Genomic DNA, 16278 nt, shown 5'->3' on the forward strand with positions numbered 1-16278 from the left:
CCTCAGAATTCCAAAGGTGCCCCCAGGCTCCAAAAGGTTGGGAACCCTTGCCATATAGACTTATACTCTTACGCAGTATGGTGGCTAAGAGTAAAAGCCTGGAGATCCCAATTCAGAACTCAACTTAAAGTCGTAAAATCATTAACAGTGCCATCCTAAGCACCCATCTAAATCAGTAGATCGACAATTGCTAAGTTGCCTTAGGCAAGCCATTCTCTTTCATTCTACCATGCATAATAGGTCAATACTAACACTACATCATATATGGAATTAGTGAAAATATATATCAATCATTTTCACCATTCAAAAAGTTCTATGCAAATACTTTATAATTACACAGTACCCATGCAGAATACATTCTTCCACCCTGCGCCTCGTAAGCAGATTCCCATAGGAAGTACGTAGTAGTCCTCTACACATGATGTTACATGCACAGAATGAGAACAGACTCAAGTACACCAGCGCTACTCTTTGTTTATGCACAGTCACAAGCTTACAGGGAGACTCTCCCCGAAGGACTAGGGGCATTTGAAAAACCAATATTCTCATTCACAGGGACACTGCACTGACAAGCTGGTGACTGACTGCACATAGGCATGGCTACCATGCTTGTTCCTACTCCCTCTCCATGTACGTTGAAATCAGCATGTGTAACATCATGTGTAGAAGACTAGATTAAACGAAGGGCTTTGAATCTATCATGCTAGGAATTGCCATAGACCTGAACAAACAAACTTCCCTATCCATCTCATTTTTATTCCATCCTTCCTCAATGGAATGCAGAAAAACTCATGCAGCTCTCCCCATCTCCATTTTATCCTCACAACTGCCTGATGGAGTAATCAGGTAGAGAGAGCAAAAAAAATTAAACTCAGTTGAACAGAGAAATACATTACTTACCTGAGAAAGTAAGGTTTAGCGTAAAATTTGAACTCCTTCCCTTCAAAATAGACTTCAAACTCTGAAACTCGTGCATAAGGTACTTTGATTGTTATTGTAAGGAAGTCTGGATCCTGACTCAGTTCAAAAGCTGGAGTTATCATGATGAATACTGTCAGAAGACAGCCAAGCTCCCTGCAAAATCATTGGAGAAGGGAAGAGGAAGAGACAGAAAATGATTACCATTTAAGTATATAAAAAAATATGAACAACACTAGAACACTTCAGTAACATCTGTGGATTTTCCCATTCTTAGTACAGCAACCTCTAGTTGATTAATTACTGGATGCCATACTTCATCAAGAAGAGCAAATTTAAATTGGTGGTGCTGAAAATTGAAGGCAGACATCTGGGGAAGGGCCATTTTGATTTTGTGCAGTGGATGAAAGAAAATTTAAAAATGGATGTTCTATCTCAAAATGTACAGCAGCTTCAGAAGAACCTTAAAATACCTATATGGAGTTTAATAACACAAGAACATAAGAGAAGCCAATCTTGGATCAGGCCAATGGCCCATCCAGTCCAACATGCTGTCACACAGTGGCCAAAATTACCAGGTGCTATCAGGAGGTCTAGCACTGGGGTCAGGACACTAGGAGCCCTCCCACTATTGACCCCCCCCCCCCCAAGCACAAAAAATTAACAGGGCACTATTAAGGACACAAGGAGCCCCCCCCCCATTGCCCCCCCCCCCCCCAAGCACCAAGAATTAACAGAGCATCATTTGTCCCGGAGTTCCTATCTATACCTTGTGGCTAATAGCCACCGATGGACTTCTGCTCCATATGCTTATCTAATTCCCTCTTGAAGCTGTCCATGCTTGTAGCTGCCACCACCTCCTGTGGCAGTGAATTCCATGTGTTAATCACTCTTTGGGTTAAGAAGTACTTCCTTTTATCTGTTCTAACCCGACCGCTCAGCAATTTCACGGAGTGCCCACGAGTTCTTGTATTATGAGAAAGGGAGAAAAGTACCTCTTTCTCTACCTGCTCTATCCCATGCATAATCTTATAAACCTCAATCATGTCACCCCTCAGCCGTCATTTCTCCAAGCTAAAGAGCCCCAAGTGCTTTAACCTTTCTTCATAGAGAAAGTGTTCCAACCCTTTTATCATTCTAATTGCCCTTTTCTGCACTTTCTCCAATGCTATAATATCCTTTTTGAGGTGTGGTGACCAGAACTGTACACAGTATTCCAAATGAGGTCACATCATTGATTTATATAGGGGCATTATGATATTGGCTGATCTGTTTTCAATGCCTGAAGTGGTACAGTTGTAAATACGTACTTGCCTACAATTGAACACAAGCCATATGATCAAAGATCTACATTCCATTTGGCACTTCATACCAACATTTGTTGAAAAACACATCAAGACTTCATGGCATTTGTAAGTGATATTCTAAACAACGGTACCAGCATTGAAATCTAATTTTAAAATGAAACTGCAATATAATTTATAAGCATCATAACAAGTGAAATTTGTACTCATGTAAAAATCTGCACACACCCATTTTGCTCGTTTTATTTAAAAAAGCCTGCTTTGGGTCATGCAGCAAGCTTGTCATTACTTGCATACTTACTTTATATCCCCACTTTTCAGGCTGTACAAGACAGCTCCCAAAACAGAACTACCACACCAGAACCTTTAAATGTAAAAGAAAAGGAACATTTAATGATATATTTAAAAGATATCAGTTGTGAAAGAATCGTTTCAAGCAGTTGGCTTCATACTCAGTAAAAACTGCATAGCAGGCCTTTTGCAGAGAAACAACAAATAAGCAGTTATGAGACTTAATATGACAGAAGCTTTATTATTTTATACAGTTACATATACTGTAACTGTATAAGTATAAAATAAAGTATAAAGAACTTGTGCATTGGTGCACACATCAGATTAACTATACTACATAACTATGTTTACTAGCTAATAATCTATGAATATACTAAGAATAAGGAGGAATAACCCGCTAATTTTCTCTTGGACACAGAATTATCTCAACACTACTTCCCCAATTCTAATACAATTCTTCTTTACACAAAATTTGTTGTTGTTGTTGTTCAGTCGCACAGTCGAGTCCGCCTCTTCGCGACCCCATGGACCAGCTCCCGCCAGGCCCTCCTGTCTTCCGCCGTCCTCTGAAGTTGGCTCAATTTCATGTTCGTTGCATCGATGACACTGTCTAACCATCTCATCCTTTGCCCTCCCCGTCTTCTTTGACCTTCAGTCTTTCCCAGCATCAGGGTCTTCTCCAGTGAGTGCTCCCTTCTCATTTGGTGGCCAAAGTATTTGAGCTTCAGTTTCATTATCTGGCCTTCCAGGGAACAGTCAGGGTTGATTTCTTTTAGGATTGACTGATTTGATCTTCTTGCAGTCCAAGGGACTCTCAAGAGTCTTCTCCAGCACCATAGTTCAAAAGAATCTATTCTTCGGTGCTGGGAACAAAATTACTCCTATGCATTTAGTTGTGTGTAGCAAGTGGAACCCCCGCCCCCCTCCACACATACACGTTTACACATGCATTATCTCGTGGTGTTCTTCCCTGTGGAAGCTGTACCCATCACTCGCTGCTCTTCTCTCGAGGACACCCCTATGACGTCTGAGACTGTCGTGGGAGAGTACTGTTAAAGGCTCAATCCCACAGTGTGCGGAGGTAAGCAACTATCTCTGTGGGACAAACTCCAGAGTTTGGGGAGGTAGCAGCTTTCCCCTTTACTGCAGCAGAAACAACAGCCTAGCCTTTGAAGTGCCACAAGACTCCTTTAGGGATGCTTTGTTGCTTCCGGGGAGTGAAAGCCGAAAGGCCACCGCTGGTACCTCCGCTCCCCACTAAATCCAAGAAGGCTCGAACGAACTCACTTCCCCCTCTTCCCTCCCGACACGGACTGCCCAATGTCTCAGCCCTGCCTGCATTCTGTCCCCTGCCCAGCAGCCCTTAAGGGCCTCCTGCTCGGAGGAAAGCAGATAGGGGAAAGAGGGACGGGACAAGATCCGCCTCTCCCAGGGCACTTACCCAACAAGACCACCCCAGCAAAGGACAGAAATACACACTGCGCCAACCACGCTTTCGGAATCTGTTCCTCTCCCTCCAGCCCAAGGCCCGCCCACCTCGATGACAGTCGGGCTTTCGATTGGCTTCAGGATGCTGCCAATCAGATCGTCCTCTTCCAATATGGAGCAAGACTCCAGGGGGCGGGATAGCTGGAAGGCGGGCCATTATATAATTGGTGAATACTTGGCCGGTCTCATCCAATCATCGATGGACAAAAGCAAACTGCATGCTCGCCTTACAGAGCGGTGGCCTCCGCTATTGAAGGGACCACGTGACTGTCGCCCAGAGAGCGGCGATGGAGAGGGTAAAGGAACGGAATGTTGCGCTTGCGCCTTACGCGCCTATTCCGGCTATTTCTTTGTGATTTAACGAGGAGGAGGGCAGGTGCTGTGTTTGTTTGCTTGTTACCAAGTTCATTGAGGGAGAAAAAATATACGGGCGGGGAAGTAATATAGGCAGGACTGGCTCTCCAAAGAAGTCTCCTGTTTCGTCGGACTAATAGCACGGGATGATCACCAAATCCTGTAATACTAGGACTGCAATCTCATACCGGAGCGGAAGAGTGGATTTATAGCGTGATATCAACTCTGCTGGCGAGTGAAACCCAGCAAGTCAGGAGGCAGTTACCAACTATGGACACATCAATCTCCAGTTCTAACATATTTATTACCTATGTTGTTCCCCCCCCCCCAGTTGAACCGAAATAGATGATAACCAGAAACGCATTCTTTTGATCTGTTCAAAAAAATATTTTCACTATTTTGCATGCTAATTGAACAAGCCACCTCTGTATATACAACTATGATATGTAATTCAATTTCGTCATCTGAGGAAGTGTGCATGCACAGGAAAACTCAAACCTTGAATAAAAAATTGTTGGTCTTAAAGGTGCCATTGGACTCTTAACTTGGGCTGCGGTCACCCAGAGCATTAGCCACACTACAGAGAGGGAAGATAGGTGGATTCTCCGGGCGCGATCACACCGCAACATCTGGGAAGCGTAGAGCTCCCGTGGCGAACCTGAGGCTTCCCGCCGAAGATGCAGAGTTAAAAACTAGTACCTCCGAGGTACTAGTTTCCGGAAACCGCGGGGCAAGGGCAGGCGTCTGATCGCGTTTCCGGTGGTGGCATCCGGCGCCCGCCCATGTCCCTTCACAAACAGGGTTCCCCCCCCCCCAGTCTCCACAAGATGCGCACAAGCACCCAACGGCGCATGCACACAAAGAGAAAGTGCCATTTCGGCTTAACAAAAATTAAATGACCTCGTTTGTCACGGCAGCGGCGCCTAGCCATTGCTGGTGTGATCGCGCTGCGCCGCTTTGCAGCGCTGCAGGATCATCGTATGATTGCCACCCTCGTTTACCCGCCGGCGCCAAGGGAAGGACCCGTGGTGTGCTGCCAGCACGTCTGATCGCGTAATCGTGGATCAAACTGCACCGGGGCAATTAGCCACGCCTCCTCCCCCCCCCGCGCGCGATATCCGGCCCGTGTGACCGGGGCCTTGGTTGTATTGTTTCAGACCAACACAGCAGCCCACCTTGATCTAACTATGGACAGGGAAATTCCTGAGAAATTGGGAGCGGTGCCCCAGGAGGATGGGGTATGGGTAGGTGAGAGGCCTCAGCAGAGATGCAGTGTTACCACGGGTTCGTGACACTCCATGAGCCAAACATTTTTGTTTCGCTTCTATCTTTGTTTTTCTCTGCACCATCCTTCACCAGGGTAGGAAGAAAAACTGGACTTGGATAGCCTTTTGTGTGACTTGCCTGCATCACGCCTTACATTCATTTCAACCCGGAAGGTTATTTACTGGGAATCCATCCAAGGATGGGGCTTATGGTGTATTATCCCTCCCAGCTTGCACCACTAGGGAAACGCTGGAATTCAACCTTTTAGCCAGAGCACTTTCTAGTTTAGTTATGCTCTTGTCGGTAGCCAGATCAATTCTAGGTTTTTCCCCTGGTGTTCCTTTTGTGGTTACAATGAAAATACCCATTGGTTATGGAACTTCTGGGTAGCTTCTTCATAATACTTAACGGGGGGGGGGGTGTTAAGTGCCATCAAGTTGCTTCCAGCTTATGTTGACTATATGAATTAATAACCTCCAAAACATCCTATCGGTAACAGCATTGCTCAGGTCTTACAAACTGACAACAATGACTTCCTTGATTGAGTCAATCCATCTCATGTTCCCTAGCATTATTGACTTTTCAACTGACTCTTGTCCTCTCATGATGTGACCAAAGCACAATAGCCTCGGTTTATTCGTTTTAGCTTCTAGGGAGAGTTCGGGCTTTGATCTAGCCCCCCTTATTTGTCTTTCTGGAGGTCCATGGTGTCTGTAAAACTCTCCACCACATTTTGAATGAATCAGCTTTCTTCATTGTCCTGTCATCATAGGTTTTCAGGTAAAAGGTGGTCAGAAGTGGTTCTTCTTCTACTGTGCAATACTTCTTCTGTGCAGTACTAACTAGCATAAGCTGAGGAGGCACTGCTGTTGTCTATGTCTATGAAAGATCTCCCACCAGTGTCATCTTCCACTACCACTGCTGCCCAGTAACTACCTTTCAAAGATTCCTCTGTCCCCATCACCTCTGGAACTGTCCGTTCTCTTCGGCTGATGTGATTGTTGATCCCTGAAGGGGATGGATGCATCATAGTCTGAAGTCTGAGTTCAGCCCATTCTGCCTCGAGTGAGTCTTGACAGAGTCCTTGTGGTATTGCTCTTAGCTTTGGTAACACGCACAGACCTCCTCACCATGTTACATTGTGTGTCCAAGAAGGGGTAGGACTTAGTGCAGAGCAAATATTGACCTGCTGTTTTTCTAGATCAGTACCAAAGAATTAAAGTAAGCAATAATCCCAAAAGAATCTTGTCTTTTACAGTTTAGATCAAGTTAGCTTCCAAATGGGGACATGGTTTTGTGGTTTCCCCATTGCTGGTGCAGTTGCATATAAAGTGCCCTACGTGAAGAGTCGGACTCGACTGTGCGACTGAACAACAACAACAACAAAAGTCTCCCAGAAGTGGCTGCCCCTTCATGTGACCAGTTTTTTTGCAGTTTTTTTTTAATTTGCAGTAGAATATCATTGTATTGATATACCCTTGTAAAAATAAGTATAGTAGGTTTTCTGAATGCCCAGATTTCATTTGAATAACAGTAAGTCTCTCCCCCTCCTTTGCGAAGATATGCCTTTTTCCTTATATCTCTGCAATCCCTGGCATCTCCAGTTACAACATTCAAGAATTCAGTTACATGAAAGATGAAGTTGGTGCCAGTCTAAGTAGACAATACTGACCTTAATGCTATGTGGCTGGGACAGGGTCAGGTGAAATGGCTGCTATGTGGGCCAGAAAATCCAAATGTTCCCATTCCCACTGCAAGTATCCAGCCTTTATTACGGTCTTTCCCAAAATTTCTTTTGCAAAGCAGGGTTCAGAAAGATCAAAGGAAAGCCAGGGAATTCCTTGGAGGTTCATGAATGCACCACAATCCCATGTGGAAGGAGGGGGGTGGGGAAATTGCTTCCCCAAAGTATTGAACTCAGGGCAGATAACCTGTGTGAAAAAGATTGGTTTGTTTCAATAGAGGGGCTGAATTTCAAGATTTTTTTTGAAGGTTTTCTTTTTTAGACAAACATTTAAAATAGTATTAGAGTACTTCCTGATGGAAGGCAGATTTCTGTTTCCAAGGGCGTGGACTTTCCAGTTTCCCGAGGGTGGGGCTGGGGGTTGGGCAGAGGCATTGGTATGCTAGGTCCTTAAAAGAACCGAGGACCCATGACATCATAGGGAGGAGCCAGTGACATCACAGGCCATTGTCACTATCTATGGAGGCGGAGCCATGTGGGATTTAGGAAGGGGCTCCCCAGAAATTCAGGGGGGCATTGCAACTCTTGGGAACCCCACTAGCCATGCCCCTGGGCTGGGCTAAACCCAGGAAAAGGTGGTAGTTGGGCAGTGGTTATGGTGGTATCTCAGAGGTCTCCTGCTTTATTTAAATTCACTTTTAGAATAGTCACTTTAAGATCTGCAAATATACATACCATGTGCATAAGACAAACAAATGGTCACAAATTTAAAAGTAAAGAAGGGCAGCACAGAAAAGCCTGTAGGGGAACATTTTAGAAATTTTCCTGGACATTCATTTACAGGAGTCTTGTTTCTGCCTTATTCATAAGGGTGACTTTGTACTGAAATTTACTAAATTATGGCATCACAGATGTCTTCATTTGGTAAATGTGTGGCTGAAGTCTCTGAGCCAGAATACCAAACAGTTGCTGTGCACTCAATTTCTAAGCAATGTACAGAGTTCAGAGTAGCAGCAATCTTCTCACTTCAAACAAGTGAGCAGAAGTCCCAGAGCACTGAGCCTATTCCCAGGGGCTGTCCTGTCATTCCACTCTGGGGACTGTCATTCCAGTACATGAGCACAGATTCTCTTCCTAGGGACTGTAATCCCAGAGCACAGAGTCTATTCCTAGGGACTGTCTTTCCACTCTGGGGGCTGTCATTCCTGTCCCAGAGTAGCCTATCTGGGCCCAAATACCTTATGGAAAAACAATTCCACATTTTCTTTGCAACTTTGTTTGTGCTACAATGTATTTCAGTGGAACCCATGTAAGTCAATTGGCATTCCGGGCTCCCATTATCTCCAATGGGCCTTCAAGCCTCTCCCATTGTTTCCAGTGGGCAATCTTGTCATTCCTTTTATACATCCCATTTAGTTGTCCCTTTGAAACTGTACCACACCATTTTAAGTAACAGCAAAATGAAGAGCATGAACATGTACAGAGTGCACATTTCTTACCAATGTTCTTTCTGGGCTGCACAGAGGGCAAAAGGAAATTTTGAAAGGCCTCCGATCTGTATGTGCCCCCCAATCCTGTTCATGTAGATGGGCTTACCATTTAAAAATGAAATGGAAACTGAAAGCAGAGCTTAGGAGTGGTTGAAGCACCCCCCCCCCACTACCATGAAAAAAAACACAACTGTTCTCAATCAAGGATATATAGACCCAAGTAAAATAAAATAGAGACACATTTTCCCTCAAAATGTAAATTGGAGCCCAGCTAGTATGTTGGGCCCAACAGAGGTTTTGCAGTCTGACTGTTGCTGCATTGAAAGTGTGTGGAGACAGCCAGGGTTAAGGATTATACTTTCTTTTCCAACAGACACCAAACATATTCAAGGACTGATATATTCTGGATATCAAAAACCTTAGTTATTAACCTAGAGCGTGCAAAGATACAACCGAAAACCTGATGGATCCAGCCACAAGACTCCTTCTCTTCCTGTTGCAAGGAATGTTATCAGATCTCTTTCCCCACTCAGCTTTCCCTGTCTCCAGAGATCTGTTTTCCAAAAGACACTCTAGCACAGAGGTTGGGCTGGATCTGACATAAATGTCACTTTGTCAGGCCGGGCCATGTGTGCCATAAAATGTAACACAAGGTACCAGAGATATAAACTTTATAAAGATGATTTCAGATGCTGAATGGCAATAGCCAGCTTGATCGGATTGGGTGTGATATGCAGAGGAGTAGTAGGACTCATAAAAGCACATACCCTACCACAATTTTATTAGTCTTTAAGATGCTGCTGGACTCTTGCTCCCTTTCACTAATAAGGAATGGTAGTCGTAGTAGATAGCTCAATAAAAATGTCGAGACAGTGTGCAACTGCAATAAAAAAAGCCAACACTATGCTGGGGATTATTAGGAAGGGAATTGAAAACAAATCAGCCAGTATCATAATGCCCCTGTATAAATCAATGGTGCGAGCTCATTTGGAGTACTGTGTACAGTTCTGTTCACCACACCTCAAAAAGGATATTATAGCATTGGGAAAAGTGCAGAAAAGGGCAACTAGAATGATAAAAGGTTTGGAACACATTCCCTATGAAGAAAAGTTACAGCGCTTGGGGCTCTTTAACTTGGAGAAATGATGGCTGAGGAGTGACATGATTGAGGTTTATAAGATTATGCATGGGATAGAGCAAGTAGAGAAAGAAGTACTTTTCTCCCTTGCTCACAATACAAGAATTCGTGGGCACTCAATGAAATTGCTGAGCAGTCGGGTTAGAACAGATAAAAGGAAGTACTTCTTCACCCAAAGAGTGATTCACACATGGAATTCACTGCCACAGGAGCTGGTGGCAGCTACAAACATGGACAGCTTCAAGAGGGAATTAGATAAACATATGGAGCGAAGGTCCATCAGTGGCTATAGCCACAAAGTATAGATAGGAAATCTCAGGCTGGGGCAAGTGATGCACTGTATTCTTGGTGCTTGGGGGGGGGGCAACAGTGGGAGGGCTTCTAGTGTCCTAGCCCCACTGCTGGACCTCCTGATAGCACCTGATATTTTTGGCTACTGTGTGACAGAGTGTTGGACTAGATGGACCTTTAGCCTGATCCAACATTGGCTTCTCTTATGTTCTTAATACAAGCTGTACTATTAGGTTTCTTCCCCTCCCCCATCTGTTAGAAAAAGAGAATCCATGGCCCCAGTCACATGGGCCGGATATCGCGGGGGGCGTGTCTAATTGCCCCGGTGCAGTTTGATCCGCGATTATGCGATTAGACACGCTGGTGGCACACCACCGGTCCTTCCCTTGGCGCCAGCGGGTAAACAAGGGACCGGAGGGGAATGCTGCGCGCTGGCGCGATCACACCACGGCGTCTGGAGGCAGCTCGTGGCAAACGTTTACTAGTACCTTGGAGGTACTAGTTTTTTAACGCACATTGTCGGCGGTAAGCCACAGGTGCACTCCACTTCCCCAATGTTGGGGTGTGATCGTGCCCGGATAATCCACCCACCATCTGTGTCTCTCCCACGGCAACTTTGCCGTGTGACCGGAGCCAGAATAGCTCTCTGGCATGCTCTCCTTAGCATCCCCCCCCCCAGAAGTCTGCTGGCAAACAAAAACAGCTGGAAGAAAACGCTGGCACTGACTCTCACCCCCCCCCGCTCCCTCCCCAGAGGAGGAGGGGTAGGAACCCTCAGCCAATCAAACTAAGGCTTTCTTTCTCTCCTCTCCAAATAGGAGAGGCTGGGGAAGGAGCTGCAACGCCAGAAGGAGGAGGAAGCAGCACAGAGCAAGCTGCTCTCAGGCCCAGCCGGATTGCAGGAAAGTTTTGAACCAGTATTAGCTGGCACTGGTTGTCCCGGGGAAGGCTCAGTCTCCCCTGGAAAATTTTTGGGGGACAGCCCCCAAGCCCCCCCCCCCCGGTAGTTTATGGTTATGTTTGTTCCCACCTAACAAATGCAGGTTGTTTGGGTGATGTTTTTAGCACTGCTGATACTTTTAATTCTCCTGATTTGGTATGGAGTCAACAAGAAGAGCTGCGGTGGCTCAAGTGGTTAAGACGCTGAACTGCAGGCTGTGGAAGGTCGGTAGTTCAGCAGTTCGAGACCCAAGTGTGCCGCATGACGGAGTGAGCTCCCGTCTCTAGTTCCAGCTCCTGCCAACCTAGCAGTTTGAAAGCAAGAAATTGCAAGTAGATAAATAGGTACCACTTCGGTGGGAAGGTAACAGCGTTCCGTGCGCCTCGGTGTTTAGTCATGCCGGCCACATGACCACGGAAACGTCTTTGGACAGCGCTGGCTCTTCGGCTTTGAAACGGAGATGAGCACCGCAACCCTAGAGTCAGATTCGACTGGCTTTCGAGCAAGGGAACCTTTACCTTTACCTTTACCAACAAGAAGAAGGAAGAAAAGGTAGTTTTTAAAAAAAGTTTTATGTGCAAATCATCTGGTTGAAAGAAGGAAAACTTGATTTTAAAAATGCAGTCACTTTAAAAATCCTCAGTTGAGGATGCTTTTGTGCAGGTTAGTTTTAACATGCACTGAACCAACCCAGTTCAGAAGGCAACTCAGTGCTGAGAAACTGAGGTTTTGCAGTGTGCATGCCAGTGCCCTCTATGGAAGTTCCTTCAGCATGCTCCAAGAATTTGGCAAATGCTGTTTGAAAGGTCTTCTGAAATGAGGATATAAACTCTCTCCACACACTACTTTGGGGGGAATCAACATTCTTCATCCTTACATTTACCAGAAATCAGTTTTCTAAAAGGGTGGCTGCTTTTCTTGTATGCCCTGGGGGACACCCCACTAATCTAATGTTCCTTTACATGATCTTGTTTCCCAGGTCATTGATTTAATTTCCCAGGACTTTATAGGCTTCAGTAGTTTCACTCATAATAGTATTATGACCATCCAGTGATATTTTTCTAGCATTTTATTTCTAGCCTTCTGCAGTCTTTATCCAAAACTCTTTCTTAATCCCTACAGAGAGAATGTGGAAAATTGAATCTTTGAATTCCCTATTAATATCTAGTAGCAAATCTATTTCCACTTAAGGTTGGAATGGCCCTAGAATAAGACATAAAATATTTTAGAGTGAGGCCTTTCTTCTAATGCTGCTGTCAAATTGCAAAGTTGTCACACAATAAGAAAATAAGATGATGTACCTGTAAATATATTCTTGCCAATATACTGTCTTGTGCAAATTTACCTCAGAATGAGCCCCACCAAACAAAGAAAGATTTATTGCTGAGTTAAGACGCTGAACTGCAGTCTGTGGAAGGTCGGTAGTTCAGCCGTTCGAGACCTGAGTGTGCCGCATGACAGAGTGAGAGCCCGTCTCTAGTTCCAGCTCCTGCCAACCTAGCAGTTCGAAAGCAAGAAATTGCAAGTAGATAAATAGGTACTACTTCAGTGGGAAGGTAACAGCGTTCCGTGCGTCTTGGTGTTTAGTCATGCCGGCCACATGACCACGGAAATGTCTTTGGACAGTGCTGGCTCTTCGGCTTTGAAACGGAGATGAGCACCGCAACCCTAGAGTCAGATTCGACTGGCTTTTGAGCAAGGAAACCTTTGCCTTTGCCTTTTTAAGCATACATAGGATTATACCTTGAGGTAAGAGGTACCTGTTAAGGCTCTTATTTTTAGTTGTGCATGTTTCCAAATTATTTTTAAAAAATGTTGTACAGGTTTGAATTTTTTGTAATGTGGTTTCATCTAGCAATCTCCATTCTAGAAATGCTTGTGTGAATACAATATAGGTTCATTTTCACAGAGTTATACAGTATTCATTCAGGGCTGCTAGGAGCAGACTGTCACTGAAATCTATAGGAGACGTTTCGACAAAGCATTTTCATACAGTACGCTCATATACTTATCGCTCTTTGTGTGTAGGAATTATTTCAGTGCAGTTTTAATAAATGCAGTCTTTTGTTGTACAGAGGGCCACAAAGGAAGGAAGGTTTGTGTTTGGCCTATGACTTTTATGTGTGTTACTCATGAGCAGGTAAACTAAGCTACATTATCACCATAGAGCTATATATTAGCAGCCATACAAGGCAAAAAGAAGAATGGCTTCCCAGACCTTGAATGCCAGGTTGATGGCTGCAGGCTGAGAAACTGGGCCTTATGAGGAGATATCACAGGTTCCCTGGGGGTAATTGAAATCTTTTTACTGTCCTGCATAAAAATGCCTGCAGTTGCTGCCTGGCTTTCTTTCAGCACAAGAGGCTACTTGATAGAAAGGAAGCAAAATTGCTGTCCAACACAAGATTCCTTTATCATGTAAGATGGTGCAAGATAAGAGCTGTTTATCCAACACAGATTCATTCAGGCATTACTCAGACTTGTGAAACAGGCTGTCTTTAATATAAATCAGTGCAAGGAACTGTTTATAGAATGCTCTTGTAACATAGCAGAGATGTTAACTGACATTTTGGTCAATTATTCTTAACTAATTACAGTTAGAATGTGGATATTCCAACTCAGTTTATTCAAATCCTGAAGTATACGTGAGATAACACACAATGTATTGAATGCAGATAAACTAAGACAAAATCCACTGAACACACGTATCACCCATTTGTATAGTTTTTATTCTTGATTTTTTATTACAGTAACCCAGAGGCCTCTTAATTTAAAAGGCCTCTCAACTTTCAGCCTTACTGATTAAAACTCTTCTGGGTTTGTGCTACAGAACTGCAGTACTATGCACACTCATGTGTGCCTTAGTTGCGCTCAGTAGCACTTACTTCTAAGAACATTAGACTAAGATCTGACTGTAAAGCTTTAATTAATTAATCTGCAAGTTAAACTTATCAAAGCTGGCAACCCTGAAATAAATAGAACATTTTATTTTAATTGATCTCTGGGAAAGAGAAATAATAATTTCAATACTGAGAGTTCAGATTTTGAGGAAGAATTCTTGGGGAGGGGGGATTTTAAATGCATCTCTGCCAACAAAAACAGCTGCCCACATGGCTTCTCACTCCATAAGGTCTCTTAGAATTTACTTGTGTTCCTATGACATTCCATTTCCACCCCACAGCCAATGATGTAGATTTGGAGCAGGGAATGTTGTGTTGGGTAAAGTTCTATGAGATACTAAGGAGTTGGGAGGAGAGGCTCGACATTCTGTGCCATTTTATTTGGCAGCAGCCACAAATTTAGAGGCGCACCTAGTTTAGCAGAATATCTACACAATATGAAAAGGTCATCTATTTCTCATTCTATGCCTCTGCAGAAATAGACTAACAACTTAATTATGGAATAAATCATCTTTATCAGCTACTAAAAAAAATGATGTATTGTAATGCCTTTTCACTCTGGACTGATTCCCATGTTAAAGACTTTTTCATCCTGTTTCTTAATGATGATAAAATCATTACTGTCAATTCATAACTATGCCTATATTACTTCTTTATGGCTACTTTATGCCATTGGCTGCAGTCCACAAACTAGTTAAGTTAAAGTACTTTGATTTAACACAATTAAACACGGGCTTGCTGATGCTCCATTGCAGATGGTGGGGTGATTCCCAGGTCTACAGATGGATAAACATAATTTCTGAGTGCCACTGGCTGGAAGGTGAGTAGGGATGGGCGTGAACCGTCTCACCAACTAAACAGGGGGGCAGAACTTGGAGGGCATGTAGAGAAGCATCTGGGGAAGGTTCCCTGTGACTTTAGTATCTTTGCCTTGCAGAAGATCTGTTCTGTACACTCCTGAACCCACGCCTGTCAAAATGCCTGTCATTTCCACAGAAAGCACTTTCCTCGGGGGCACCTTCTTTGGGGGCCTGTAACTTGGACCCCGTAAATCCAATCATCACCAAACTTGGAGGGCAGGTATAGGAGAGAGAACCCCTGTGAGTATGGTGTCCCTAGCACATGTGGGAGGTGTTCTACCAGGTCACAAACCTCATTAGCCAAACCTCAACGTTCATGACAGTTCATGGTTTGCAAACCAAGGACTCCATGGACCATGAACCAAACCTTATTTTCCTGGTTCATGCCCATCCCTAAAGATGAGAGATGCCAACTTTTGTACCTTTCTTAGCAAGTACAAGGCCACCTTGGGTCCAGCTTGGTTAAGAGAGGAGCAGATTAGAAGCATTTCCAGTGAATAAGTGACACTTGTCTTTATGACTGTAATGGCTTCATTCCACTGACTTCTGCTGATCAAGCAGCACATCAGGACTGCTTTTATCCAGTCAAAGTGAATCCAGCATTCCTGACAATGATTTGAATCTATCCATGAGTCTATCCAGCCATTTTTTTTCCCATTTAGCTATTTGTATTAGCTACTTGACCTAAATTGGAAAGTGCCTTGACCTAGATTGACCTATATTGGAAAGTGCCTTGGCCTGGACGGCCCAGGTTACCCCAGTCTCATCAGATCTTGGAAGCTAAGCAGGGTTGGCTCTGGATAGTACTTGGATGGGAGACCACTAAGGAAGTCCAGGGTACCTACACAGAGGCAGGCAATGGCAAACCACTTCTCTTTGTCTCTTGCCTTGAAAAGCCCACGGTGTCGACATAAGTTGCCTGTGCCTTGCCAGCACTTTCTACCACCATATCAATGATATCAGTGGCACTTAATTGGCTTAAGTCCATCTTAACTGGTATATAAACAGAGAAAACAGGGCTCCTGTGCTTTTAAAAATTGCATAGCAGAAGGATTTTCAACAGATGCAACTTACTTCATCTTGGAATTTTCTGCCCTGCCTTAAAGTACAGAAACCTTGGGCGATTTCTCACGAGGCACTTGCGCCTGGTTTCCCCTGGAGTTTCCTGCTCCGTAGCGTTTTTTTCAATTTCACATCAAGCCTGTCTGCCCGCCCTCGTGCAGCGGGTCTTTCATTTTACATTGAAGCCTTGGGGAGTGGCTTCCTGCAATTCACCTCCTCCCACTACCGCCCCTTGGTTTCCAAACCCTCCAAAACCCCTCCCATCCGACCTCCCTCCATCCACCCGTTTATA

General features: G+C 44.3%; 1 protein-coding gene across 1 annotated transcript in view; it reads right to left on the reverse strand.

Annotated features, from left to right (window-relative positions):
• SHQ1 (SHQ1, H/ACA ribonucleoprotein assembly factor) overlaps positions 1–1043 on the reverse strand; it is a 103676-nt gene extending 102633 nt beyond the window's left edge. The window contains exon 1 of the mRNA XM_015429517.1: positions 901–1043. Coding sequence (XP_015285003.1) covers positions 901–1043 — 143 coding nt within the window. The remainder of the gene's footprint in view (positions 1–900) is intronic.
• Positions 1044–16278: the final 15235 nt, after the last annotated feature.

The sequence above is a fragment of the Gekko japonicus genome, unplaced genomic scaffold (assembly GCF_001447785.1).
Source record: "Gekko japonicus isolate JY-2015 unplaced genomic scaffold, Gekko_japonicus_V1.1 scaffold852, whole genome shotgun sequence".
Classification (NCBI taxonomy): domain Eukaryota; kingdom Metazoa; phylum Chordata; class Lepidosauria; order Squamata; family Gekkonidae; genus Gekko; species Gekko japonicus.